This window comes from Epinephelus moara, chromosome 11 (assembly GCF_006386435.1).
Source record: "Epinephelus moara isolate mb chromosome 11, YSFRI_EMoa_1.0, whole genome shotgun sequence".
NCBI lineage: Eukaryota > Metazoa > Chordata > Actinopteri > Perciformes > Serranidae > Epinephelus > Epinephelus moara.
In genome coordinates this window covers 7,147,016-7,160,826 of record NC_065516.1, presented here as the reverse complement: position 1 = coordinate 7,160,826, position 13,811 = coordinate 7,147,016, and the positions used below count along the sequence as shown (strand labels likewise).

The following is a 13,811-nucleotide window of genomic DNA, read 5'->3' as shown; positions in this document are numbered from 1 at the left end:
ATCAGGTCACGCGTTATATAATAAACACAACCACCCCAACAGGAAGTTAACATGCTCGCCCTCTGCAGCAGCAAACAAAACAACACAAAACTGAACTGCAGACTGGAAAGTTTACGCTTACAAAACAATATAATTTTAGGAAAATATTTATTATTTGCATAACATTTCGGTCTTATTATATGATATGGATAATGGGCAAAATCAAGCATTTTAGTTTTATTTACTTCACTTGGAGTTTGCTGACTTTAAAAATTAGCTTCAAAATGAAGTTCATGTTATATTTTAAATGTAAATGTCCAAAAATGACAAATTCATCACCTGATAAATAACACATCACACATAAATATTCATGTTCATGTGTGAAATGGTGTGTTTTCACCTGTCATGTCTAACATCTGAAAATTATAATGTGAATGTGTGTCACAATCTGAAATGGTGATTCTCATGTGATTAGGGCTCCAATGAACATTTTGCTTTGAGGCTTAATTTTAAAGTCAACATGGAGGAGAAGTCCTTGAAGAGTTCAATATAAATGGAAATTTTAACATCTACAGATCTGTTAGATGACGAAGATGACGTGATCAGTTTGTAGCTCCAAAACAGCTGCTATATGGATCTAATGGAGAGATTGTGTTCATTATTCCATTATTGAAAACTGTCCTGGTTGTTTTCTCAATTAGTCTCGATGAGCACAATCTGTAAAATGTCAGAAAACCCCAAAATATTCTGTTTACAATGATTTTAAAACAGAGAAAAGTGGACAATTCTTTTGCATGTTTCTTGAAAAGTGACTAAAACATTGATGATTAATTGATAGACTTGATGAATAATCATTTCAGTGCTTCGTCTGATAGTTTCACACGTGCCTTTGTTTTCTGGGGGCACTAGGGGAAGAAAACGTGATTCCATTTGTAGAAAAAAATATGATGTTTAGATATTTGACTGCATGTTTTTACAAATATTCACACTATCAGCTTTTGTCTTTCTGAGTCATTTGGACAGATGTTTACTATACACATATACATATGCTGCAGCAATTTAAGTTATTGTGACAAAACAATCATTCTTGCTCTATGCCAAATGCTCGATTAAAGCTGAGGACCTCCAATAATGGCGACCAGAGCTTGCCCTCTACAGGTGCTGCTGCACATCTCCTGCAGCACTTCTTGTCCCTGTTGACACAGTAAAAACACTGTCCAGGAATGTAATACTTTCTCACACTAATACATGTGCATTATTACATTATTTAAAAAAGACGCATAAAAAAATAAAATGATCCCTGGTCCCCCCACACCACTAAAGTTGTCACAGAAGCCAATAAAACAGCTATTTCAAGGGATTTATTAGCGCTGCAGGAGTACATCTGGGGCCGCTTTTGTGTATCTCTTGGCTGAAAGAACCTGTTGCATAACCCCAACTTATATAAAAAACATTATTTGTAGAGTATTAAACTATTTAATGTGTCATTTCACATACAGCAATAAAATTACAGCACTTACAAAACATTCAAAAGTCCTTCTCGATAATCCACATCGCTTTAGCTAATTTTAAAACTCATATTACTTATTTATAAATGATATATTTCACTTCACATGGATATCAAACATAGTCACTTTTTACTGATAGGTGTACAAAACCTGTGCTTATACATTCAGTGGTGATAGTATTCAGATCCTTGACTTTGGTGAAACTCCTCCTCTACAAGTAAAAGTCCTGCATTTAAAACCTAACTTTAAGGAAAACTTTCATTTTTTTTCCCCAACATGGACCCTATTTTCCCATATTTTTGTGTTTAAGTGACTAATGGGGACAACACTTTTTTAAACTGGTCCAATACTGAGCAAGAGGGCTGCAGCCAGCAGCGGCGAAAAAAAGCTGCAGTGCATCCACTTGGGGCATTTGTGCATCCTCAATGTACATCACCTTAAAGTGTTTGTTTTTGCCACTGACAGGCTCAGATTATTATCATAAGTGTCTGACAACAATATGGAGATGATCCCTACAGAGATAGACAATTATTTTTAAAGAGTAGGATCCTTTAAGTTTGACCAGAAACAGCCCCGCAAACGCCATTGCCAAACTCACCAGACTCTGTTAAAAAAGCGTGAATAAATGCAGAACATTTTCACATCTAACTGCATGAATTAGGGGTTTATTTCAAGCAAACCAGAGCTGGTGATTGTTTGAATAGAGGAGCACTTAAACAAATCAGCTTTTGTGAGCTTTATTTTCTTTCTGTTGACTTTGAATGAAATGTGCTATACAGGTGATTCCCAACTGGTCAAGCCACAGGGGCCAGATTTCTCTTTAATCATTAGTTCAAGGTCCACACAGTTTAATAAATCCAGTGTCACACTTGCATTTGGCCATGTCATCGAGTTATTCTGCTGTCTCGATCAAGTAGCTGTTCATTAGTCTTACACTCTACGGCAGGAAACAGCACTTCAAAATAAAAGCTCTGTGTTGGAAATTTACTGCACGTAAAAAATAAAGTCTGTTTTTTACCAACTAGACAAGTCACTTGCAGTCCATTCAGAATGGACCCGTGACCCACCAGTTGGGAACCACTGTGCTATCCAATGATAAAATTCCTCTTCATTTAAATGGAGTCTGGTGTTTTGGGGATTTTAGTGACTTTGAGACTGGTTCAATCCTTTCCATAATGTTGTCAGACACTAAAATTAATAATCTGAGCCTGTCAGTGCAAACATGCTGCTCATGTTTATGTCGTTAGTCACTGAGACAAAATAAAGTATCGATGGTGCAGTAAAATGTTCCCCTATTCTCATGTTTCTGGGTTAATATTCCTGCTGCATTCATGTGTATGTGTCATTTTACTGCTGTAGATGTTGAGCTCATTTTAACTCCTTTATATACTGTTGGGTAGTTTAATCTACAGTAATACTCATATTCTATAGGATCATCATATGTTTGTGGCATGGCTGTCCTGTGAGAACCATGTATCTCTAAAAAGTCAACTTTTCATGGGGTCAGAAAAACAGCCCTGTTTTCAGCTGTGTGACGATGCATTTTCCAAATGATCCAAGAGGGTTTTAAAGAGTTTATTTAGCTTAAGAAGGAGGAGAATTTTCTCAACATTTAATATCAACACACCTGGAGGTACATGGTTTTCACTGGGCAGGAAGGGGATGCAAATCTGAAAAGTAACTAATGCTGTCAGACAAAATTTAGTGCAGTGAAAAATACAATATTACCTCTGAGATGTAGAGGAGTAGAAGTATAAATGGAAAGACTCAAGTACAAGTACCTCAAGTTTAGGGCTTGAATAAATGTACTTAGTTACATTTCAGCATTGCATGTATGTATGGAGGGTAATTGCTCGCAGAAATCCATGTTAGGAACAAACTGTCTGGAATAATTTCCCTTTAAGAAAAGAAGAAAATCTCCTGATAGCCAGTGTTACAATTTCAACATTTTTTCTTTCTGGATAATGTGAAGTAATGACCACACTCAGCTCAGTGTTTCTGCTAAACTCTTGGCTCGCTGTCGTTTGGGCCAAAAGCCAAAACTGAATCTGTCTGACGCTTCGTCGTCGGGTCGTTATATTAGTTTTGGGCAAGCAGCGGAGGGCGGGAGAAAAACATGATAGTCCATTTGGGATCTCGTCTCTCGTGGTGATACAGTAATTCTTGCATACATTTCACAGCTATCATCATCATCATTGCATTGGCTCTGCAGTACAGTGGTCATCAGAGAGTGAAGTTACAGAGAGCGACTTTCAAACATACAATATTGCACAATCCAGTGAGTATATACAGCTGTGAACTCTGGCACACTTTTACCACACACACACACACACACACACACACAGACACACACACACACACACACACACACACACACACACGCACACACACTGTAACCTTGACTGGCCTGTTTAGTGTGTGTGAGCAGACTGTTTCAGTGCCTCAGTGCATTATAAAAGAATAAAAGCTGAAGATAAACTTTTGAGTGACTTTGACCTCTAAAACTAATCAGATTAGGAGCTCATTAGGCAGAATCTTCAAGGCTCTTCATTTTCAAGATACTGCAGGGTTTTTTAAAGGAGCAGATTGTTTTTTTTGTTTGTTTTTTTTTTGTTTTTTTTTACATGTGTAAAATTTTGTATCCAAAAAACGGAGAAAAAAATAGTGAATGAGCCGGGAATTATCTCTAGTAATGAATTAACATTACCTGGATAGACAACATGGTGTTGAGCTGCGACTGGTAATCCTGAAATCAAATTTTAACCTTGCGCTTTTGTATTATTGATGTTTTAGTGCAACATAATGCATAATTAGGTATTTTTGGGATTTGGCAGCCTGACAGTTTCAGAATCTGCACCACTGTTGTAAACATGGACCCTCAGTAGCAACCTGAATTCAGCTAGCGCTAACACAGCGCTTCTGATCCCGGACAGCCCTGACTCCTCGCAAGATTAGCAAACTTAGCAAACTCTCTGTTCCTGCTGTTATACAAGTTAGACACAGTGTTGCTGCTGACCACCAGCCTGCTGTGACCTCCAGGGCTGTGGTTTGCGCTGGCTGAATTCGAGTTGCTACTGGAGATGTTCTGATACCTAAACTTGCAGGGTTTTCCACACATTCATTTATTTGTAGCAGCACATCACGATAACATCTAACACTATGTATTGATTTTTTATTTTTTAGCCGGCCCGTTCATTAGGAGTGCTCTGAGCGCTACTCTGGGCACAGAGGGAGCAGCAGAATGCCAGGTGCAGTGAAGGTGAAACTTAACCATTCATTGCGCTGGGTCTAGAGGTTCTCATCAGTCGATTTGATTTGATCAGCACTGATCAGATTGACTTATCAATTATCCACCCCGCAACTGAAAACTCCACAAACTGCTGCTGAGATAAAAAATAACTAAGTTCCGCTTGTGCTGCGTTCATAAACCAACAAAAACCTCCAAATTTTGAGAGGGGACAGAGAATGATACAAAGGGATATACAAACAAACACATAAAAAAAAAGAAAGCTGTTGGCAGTGGCTGTGCAACACAACTTGCTGTGTCGGCTACTGTTTAAAAGTGGCGAAGAAGAATTGGTTTCCAGGAAACTACTTTTAAGTTTATAAATAAATTCCATGGTATCAGATCAGTGCATAGAGTCCTGGACTTGCTGATATCTGATCTAGCATTTTAAACTGTATCAGAGGCATTTCTAGTACTGTTATTGATATGGGAACAACTCGTGGGGTGGCGGCTACCTAGCTGATTTTTGCCTCCTCTCTCAAAAGAAACCAAGAGCAGAAATAAGAATTTACCCATTTTAAAAAGTAAAAAAAAGGAAACCCATCATGTGGCAGTCAATGTTGCTTTTTCGGTGGCTACAAAAAATGAATCAATGAATGGGAAACACTGTAAACACGCTGTAAAGTGTTAAGTTCTAAATCTTGGTCACCAAATTTACATATTGCAAGAATAGGCATTCAGTGGGAGTGTCCCGTCAACATGATTTTGAAGCTTTTATTTTAAGGTTTAAAAAAACTGCATAATGTTGCTTGAAATATAAATTTTACCTGTTAATTATATTCCAAATGAATACCATTATATTATACAATGGCCACTGAAAAAAAATCAGATTTCTAATATTATTTTCTAATTTAGAAAAATGTAGGTGTTCGTTTTATGATTTGAGGGTAATCTGTGATACACGATTTTAAAATGTTTAAATAATTTTGAAACAAGTGGCACTCTAGCATACTTGTGAAACATTTTGCACAATTATTTATTTGGTATTGAACCCTCTTTACAATCTTAATTAAGGGATAATGAACCTTTAGCGTGTTTTTTTCCCACAAATATTTAATCACTGATACGATTAGCAATACTATTGCTGGAGAACACCATGGATTATAAATGAGTGATACTTGTATGTTGTTTTATATGTTTGTCTAGTGTTTTAATATGGTTTTATCCTGCAGTCAAAGACATAGATCCTAGATTGTGTTTTTTTTCTTGAAAATAATGAGCCTTAAGTATACTATCACTGTCCAAAAGGTTGCATTGATATTATGGTCTTAAGCGTCAGTTTCTTTGGTTACTTCTGATTGGAAATATTTTGGTTTCAGGATTTAGTGAAGATGCCTTGTGATCCATTTGACTCAGTGATGTTCAGCTACACTGAGCTCATAAATCTGCTTTAAAAATGTGTTTGTATGGACATTGTGGCACAAGTTCTCAAGGAGGATTTTCTGGTGTCGGCTACAGATGATTTGGCCCTGATTTGCCCACTAGTGGATATAAATTTGTATCCCACAGTTGGACAGGTACACAGGTGAGTATGTGAATGCATTGCAGTCGCTTGTCTACTCGAACACGTTGGTAAAAAGCAGGTTATCACAAGCCTTGAATTCAATTTGTTGGTTCTGTTTCCATGTTTTTAAATTTGAAAGATTGTGCAGATTATGCATCTGACTTCTTGTCTGGTGTTTTGCTCAGGACATGTTGCTGCTGAAGGATACATTAGTTCAAAAATGGATCATGTGTGTTAATCAAAGCCATGTCCCCTCTTTGCAGATCCAACAAGGAGCTCAAGTACCTGACTTTTTGCTCCAGGACATCTTTGGCGCTGCAAACAATCTCTCCCGGTTCAGGAGGATCTGGAGCGGTTTGTTTGTCTACAGATTCTGGTCCAGCCAGTGGATGTAGTTGTTCATGCTCCTCTGTCCAACACTAGACATCATTGGCAGGAATGCAAACACCATGCAGCCATGAAAGCCATCCTCATAGTGATCACTGGTCACTGTGACGCCGGCGTTCTGCAGGCGCCTGACATACATCAACCCATCATCCCTTAGCACGTCAAACTCACAGGTCATCACGTATGCTTTAGGTGTCCTTCTCAGAACCCCCTGCTCTGCCAGCAGTGGTGCCGCCCTCACGTCCACCAGCTCAGGTACCTCACTCATCACCCCTGGCGATCCCGTCTCTTTCACAACCGGCGTGAAGTTCTTCCTGCGCTCAGCCGGGAGCAAAGCGGTCCAGTCCAGCTTGGAGCGGATGCTGGCGCTGATGGCCGTCTGGTCCAGGGAGCTGTGGTTGTTAGCAAGCAGGAGGGGCTCCAGGGAGGTGTCAGCGCCCAGGTACTGCAGCCAGAAACGAGCCATGACAGGCCTGTAGAGGATGGGCACGGCCCGGTTCTGCTGGTAGGATGGGGTGTAAAAGTCGAGAGCCTGCAGCACGGGGTAGATCAGTGCCTGGAGCTTGAACTTCGGTGTCAGACTGTCATCTGAGCTGAGCTGTGGACACAGTCAGGCTTTAGAGCACAACTCAGCTGATACAAGTTTCTGAGGGCCAATATCAACTTTTTACGCTGAAAGAGCTGAATTCTGATACGTCTTGGTCGAAATTTATTGTATACAATATCTTTAAAGCCATTGATAACAGCATCATTTAACTTATTCTGATGATGTATGTTTTGAGGTTGAGAACCAGAGGGATGTAATTAACATTTGACCAACTTTATAGGACAGTCAAAACAAAAAAAACTTTGAATTTTTTTTTAGGTGAGTAAGTGCACATTGGCTCTTTTTGGTGCCAAAACCTTTGTCCTTTGGTATTTTATAAATAACTCTAAACTGGTTTAGAATTCACAAGTAGAATTTTGGCAGTAGAGAGAGTTTGTCAGGAGCTTTCATTTGATATATATAACTTGTTTTCACCCAAAATGTCACTTACATTCCTTTGGTTCTGACACCAATTGGTGCTGTTCATCTCCGTGTCCCTTAGATCGACAAGGGAGGGTAGCAAAGTAAAAAAATGTTTACAATTAATCACACAGTACCTTTCAACTTCCTTCATCCATTCATCAAGTGTTTCACCCCTAACTGTCATGTTGTCAGGGTGTAAAATGTCAAATGAACTAAGCCACACTTTGAGCAGGCTGAACAGCTGTTATACCAAACATGTTATTTGTCTTCATCTGGTTATCGCTGTATTTACCTAAGGGATCACTACCACAAGCTCATGAATAATGAATAAACAATTCAAAAGACTAACTGATCTGTTGTGCATTTACAGGGTGAAGGAAGTCCCGAAGGAACCAGGGTGAGAGCAGTTTGATGTTTCTGTTGTCTCAGACTATCAGTGGAGACCAGATGTGGATACTGTGCCTACAAACTAGAACTGAATGTGTTTAGATGAAGCTGCTAATATGTAATATGTTGTGAGATGTGTGTGTTATATGTGTGTTTGCTGCTCTACCTCCTGTGCCACAGCAGCAGCCAGGTTTCCCCCGGCGCTGTCCCCAGATACACACACTCTTTCCGGATTGATGCTGTAGTGCTCTAAAACCTGAACTGACAGGAAAGCCCGCGCTGCTGCCAACGCATCATGGTACTGATCTGGGAACACCGCCTCTGGAGCAAGACGGTAACTATAGCAACAGGATATTACAGGAAGACAACATCATTATGTTACATAATACTTTGAAACATGACTAAAAGCCAGGGCTGTGTTGGCGCTTCAGTCTACCAGTTTAAATGACACAGAACCACTAATGAGAAAGGCTCCAAATGTTGTTTCACTGAGAAACTTTTTGGTTTAAATTGATTTTCTTCTATGTTTTATGTCCCCGAGCGAAGTGATAAAAAGTTAAGCTTGACTGACAGACCCCATTAATATTATAGGGTTTTAGGGTCATTGTAGCTGGCAATAAATAATAAAAATAAAAAAATAAATAAAAATAATAAATAAATAAAGAGAATAAAATTCTGGAGCTGGAAAATTAGAACATTTACAAGAAAAAAACCTGAATATTCTCTGAGATTTTTAAATCACAAATTTACGATCAAAAAACTTGTGTCTGCAGTTGTGTATGTTTGGAGATGGTTGCAATAAAATGTGTTTTTGTTTTTTTCCCTTTGTCTAGGAACTACATCGCTACACTTTGAACTCTTTTCCTGGCAAACTTATACATATTTTTCTTGTAAATTTACTTATTTAATCTCAGAGAATATTTTAGTTTTTTTTCATGTAAATTTGCAATTTTCTTCGTGTAAACGGACCACTTTAATCTTACAGATTTAATTTGTGAGTTTTATTCTCATTAATTTACCATTTAAATATCAGAGAATATTTAAGGTTTTTCTTGTAAATTTACCACTTTAATCTTTGTCAATATTCAGGTTTTTTTCTTGTAAACTGGTGAGTTTTTTTTCTCATAAATCTACATTTTTAATCTCAGAGAATATTTGATTTTTTTTTCTCGTAAATCTTCCATTTAAATCTCAAAGAACACTGAAGTTTTATTCTTGTAAATTTGTGAGTTTTTCTCATTAATTTGCCGCATTTAATCTTGGAGAATGTTTGAGTTTTTCCTTGCAATTTTCTTTTTCTCATATATTTACCATTTTAATCTCAGAGAATATCCGAATTGTTTTCTCAGAAGTTTTAGAAATTCTGGAAATCTTGGAATAATACCTCCCTACAACGACTTTTCAAAAATATTTGTTTTATTATTTTCCACCTTAGAATGGCCCTAATTGTACATTTAAGTTATTTACAAAAAATATACATATCTTTTTCATTTTAAATTCAGATATTTGTCTGTCAAACAGTCCACTTACTTAGAAGTTATTACAGACCTTTCCTTTCCTCTTGTTTTGTCAACACTAATTCCCAACTTTATTAAAACAAAATTTGAAAATGATGAGTCACCTCTAACTGATAAATGTCAATATTGGCTTTTAGAAATCAGAAATGAATATAAGATTGTAGTTGATTACTAAAAGCCACTAGTGTAAATGTAACTAGTAAAAGAAAAGGAGAAAGTAATGACTCATTGTCTAATTGGAGTTTTTTAGCAATCAGCAAAATATCAACAACTAATCAACATTAACTTTGCTTTAATGAGACTTACTCGACAGACATGATGACAGAATCCAGGTCCTTCGCCATTTTCCGACAAAGAAGGTCATAAGATCTCATCCCTGTGAAGCAGGTGGAGTCAGTAAGTGATGCTGATAACATGTAAACAATAATAGAAATTTTTAAAAAAGAGAAATGTTTTAATCCAACTGTAGGTGAGAATAAAATAAAATAAATGAAATTAATTAAATTTTCTGCAGCTTAAAAAAAAAAAAAAAAAAAAAGCTTGAAAATTAGCACTCACGTCCACTGCCCAGCGCCCATCCTCCACCGTGGAAATATATGACTCCCCTTTTCAGCTGCTTTCCCCCCTTTGGCTGGAAGACTCGAGTGGGCACGCCACCCAGTGAGGAGTCGGTCACATGCACAGCGGGGCAGGAGTGTGCCTCAATCTCCTCCACCCATGACACCACCCGGTTCAACAGGTGGACCCGATGGCACACACCCAGAGCGTGAGCCACGTCACTCTGCAATACAAACAAAGGTGGCAGTTATTTAATAGAAAGAGGGAGTTTTCTCTACCTGAGCAAACACAGTTTTGATTCCTTGGGAAGGAAAGACGATGAAATCAAAACTTCATTGACAGAAACAAAGTCTTTAGGTGTCAAAGCAACTTCAGGAAATGTTTAAGAATATCTACTTGCTCTCTCTGGAGCCTTTCCCTGCCATTGTGTGGATTCAAAAACATTAGAGTAAGGTGGAAAAGAAATGTACCCAGCAGTGCTGCAGGGAAAGAATTAGCAGGGCGTGGAAACCTGTCCTGTGCATCACATATGTGTGTTAACTTTAAACTTGTTGCACCACATAAGATTATAGGGTTCGGGTGTGTGACATTAACATTGCAACAGCAGCTTAAGATAAGACTAACATGTTACACAGGAGTTACAGCATTCAGCAGCAGGGTCAGAGGTCATTACCCTCACCCAGTGCACATTATATGTTCAGAAACTAATCAGCTTTAGATATGGGAGAATTTTCTTGACCCTGAAAAGAACTGAATCATTCAATTAATTTCAAAAATTAAAAATCACCAAATTTGGTGATACATTCATCTGACACAGTACAACTGGGCTGGAAATTAAAGAATACAGTTTAATAATAATTCTAATATTAATTAAAAATGTATTATTGTATACATTATTATTATTATTATTACTTTATAATAATTGGATAATAAAGTAATAATAATGATAATAAAGTAATAATAATGTATTATTGTATACATTATTATTATTATCATTATTATTACTTTATTATCCAATTATTATAATACTGCAATCTTACAATCCAAGCACAATATGTTCTATTCTAATCCACTTTAATGTAGCATGGTACAATATATAATATCCTATTTTATTATATTCTGGGCTGTTCTGATTTGGAGTATCAAACTCTGCTCTATTTTGTTTGATTCTGTTCAACTCTCATCTGCTATGGTATATACATATATATTGCACTCTATAGTATTCTTATCTACAGTATGATGTGGTATATAGTTATGTACTCAAGTCTATTCTGTTTGATTCTATTCTAATTTACTATAAAGTATATAATTCTTTTATCCTATTCTACTGTCCTCTATTATAGTAATGTAAGGTATAGACCATTTGACAGTGCTGACCATTCCATTCTTATAGAGAGACTGAAACAGTGGGCGGGTGCCATTGGCCCTGAACATATCTCAAAGCAAATTCAGCCACTGGTCAAGTCCCTCACTCCAAACATAAAATCAGGTGTAAATAAATCTGGGGTTTTACTCTGGACAGTAATTTGACCCTGGAGCAACATGTAAAGAACGTAGTCCAGTCTTGTTTTTACCAGCTGAGGAATATCTCCAATTGTGGGTCACTTCTGGCCTTCAATAACACAGAGAAAGTCATACACGCTCTTACATCATCCCGCTTTGATTACTGTAATGCCTTGTTCGTCTGCCCAAAAAAATCGAGCTACAGTATACACCAGCTCCAAATCATTCAAGATTCAGCAGCTAGACTTTTGACCAAAACGCATCACACCTATTTTGGCATCCCTGCATTGGCTTCACGTCTCTTTTAGAATCCATTTTAAAGTCATTTTAATCACATACAAGGCTCTCAGTGATCTGAGCTTCTCACACCGTATCGCCCAAACAGGCCCGTCAGGTCTGCTAGTCTGGGTTTTCTAACTGTTCCAGAGTCCAGGTTAAAGACAAAGACACAGTACAGGCCCCTCGCTCAGGAACAGCATCCCACTGAGCATCAGATCAGCTGATGCTGTTCCCGTCCGATTTTAGTGGGAACTAAAGTGGAAGCTAATGAGTAAGCAGGTTAAGTTATTCCCAGCCTTGCAGACCATTTGCAAATCAGACATTTTGGCAGTGTTCATCCAATATTGTTTTTAGAGAAAAGTCTGATACAGCTGCTGACACAATATTTTGCACAGTGTGTGATATCTTTAAATATGACCACAATAAGTAGTCATTGTTTTTCAGAGAACTGTATTCTGGTTGGGTGAAAAGCCTCTAAAGCAGCATTTTACATGAAGTCGGCTACTTGCTGTTTAACCTGCTCCTGAAACCTGGCGACTCTCAGCGTTCACAAGTGCATCAATATTAAGTGTGCAAAGTCATCCAGTGGGCCAGACTGGACCCTGTGGTGGCCGGTTCTGGCCCACGGGCCGTATGTTTGACACATGACTGTACATGATTTCCTACTCAAGTCTATTATATCCTAATCTATTCTAATCTATTATAATATGGTGCAGCACAGCATACTCTCCTTTATTTTGGAATAAGTTACACTGAGTTTTTACTGTGATCTGTGTAGCCTATGTATTAGCCTATGTATACTATATTCTATAGTCTGTATTATTCTATATTCCATACATCCCTTCTCTGTATAATGATATTCTGATATTATATTAAATATTTATATTGCAATTACTATACATCACTTATATGTCACCTTTGATCTAAACCTCTGTCACATGTAAGTAATGCTCGTAATGTATCAACAGATACTGTCTGACTGTCATTTCAGAATACTCTGTTTTTCCTGTTATTTTCTCTTCTTATCTAACCCCGACAGCTCTCTGTGTCCTCTCACATCAACCTGTCCTCCTCTGCTCTCCTGTCACTGCATCCTCCAGCTCTCACCGCCTGCATGAAGCTCCGGAACAGCGCGTCCAGCAGCATCAGCTTCCACGGCTCGCTCACGCCGCTCGGTAACGGCAGGTAGACGTAGTAGGCGGCCGCCGACAGCAGCACGGCTCCGGCCAAACGGAGCCTCATCGCGGCGGACTTGTAGGCTACCTGCCTAAAGCTGACCGTTCATACAGGAATACACTCCTCCGGTCCCAGGCGATCGGTGGCTCCGCCAGGGATCGACGAAACACGGAGGAATGACCCCGATTTCAAAATAAAAGCCGGAGTTTCGGGTTTATATCGATCTCAAAGCGGCGATGACAAACAACATTTGAAAATGCTCTTATTTTGACATTTCCTTATAGGAAGTAGTGTAAGCATTGCGTAACGTGGTTGCTGATGGGAAATGTAGTTCTTCTGACCTGTAGCGATAAAAAAAAAAAAAAACTATGTATACTGGTATTTAATGAAACGTGTTGGACAAATGTTACGTTTTTGAAATGAATATTCCAAAATGTTTGTGATTATAATTGTATGTAGGACAATCATTTTAAATACATTTTTACTTTCAAAAACATGCTTTTCTGAAATTATTATTGGTCTTCATTATGTTCACCCTTCCTCTGTTTGAATTATTAAATATCTACCGAATGTAACCATGAAATTAAAGTCTTTGTCAGTCTGACTTAAATTTCTAATTGATATAATATGAGACACTTATCTGTCAAGCAGAAACTTTACTGTTGATGAAGTTTGATGATCTGAGTTCATTCTGCCCTCTTCTGGATATTTAGCTACT

General features: G+C 38.0%; 1 protein-coding gene across 1 annotated transcript; it reads right to left on the bottom strand.

Annotated features, from left to right (window-relative positions):
- Positions 1 to 4,154: 4,154 nt before the first annotated feature.
- On the bottom strand, positions 4,155 to 13,522 carry LOC126397719 (neutral cholesterol ester hydrolase 1-like). The gene is made up of 5 exons (XM_050056667.1): positions 13,025 to 13,522; positions 10,136 to 10,358; positions 9,884 to 9,953; positions 8,227 to 8,398; positions 4,155 to 7,262 (listed from the first exon to the last, which is right to left on the bottom strand). Exons 1-5 carry the CDS (start codon positions 13,157 to 13,159, stop codon positions 6,642 to 6,644), a joined length of 1,221 nt encoding a protein of 406 aa, XP_049912624.1. The 5' UTR covers positions 13,160 to 13,522; the 3' UTR covers positions 4,155 to 6,641.
- Between the last annotated feature and the right edge of the window lie 289 nt (positions 13,523 to 13,811).

Excerpts from the sequence above, each read along its gene's own strand:
- LOC126397719 (XM_050056667.1), bottom strand. The coding sequence starts at position 13,159 with ATGAGGCTCCGTTTGGCCGGAGCCGTGCTGCTGTCGGCGGCCGCCTAC. Across the intron at positions 10,359-13,024 it reads TCCGGAGCTTCATGCAGGCG|AGTGACGTGGCTCACGCTCT; the intron begins GTGAGAGCTGGA and ends TTTGTATTGCAG. Across the intron at positions 8,399-9,883 it reads TCTGTCATCATGTCTGTCGA|TTACCGTCTTGCTCCAGAGG; the intron begins GTAAGTCTCATT and ends CTGTTGCTATAG.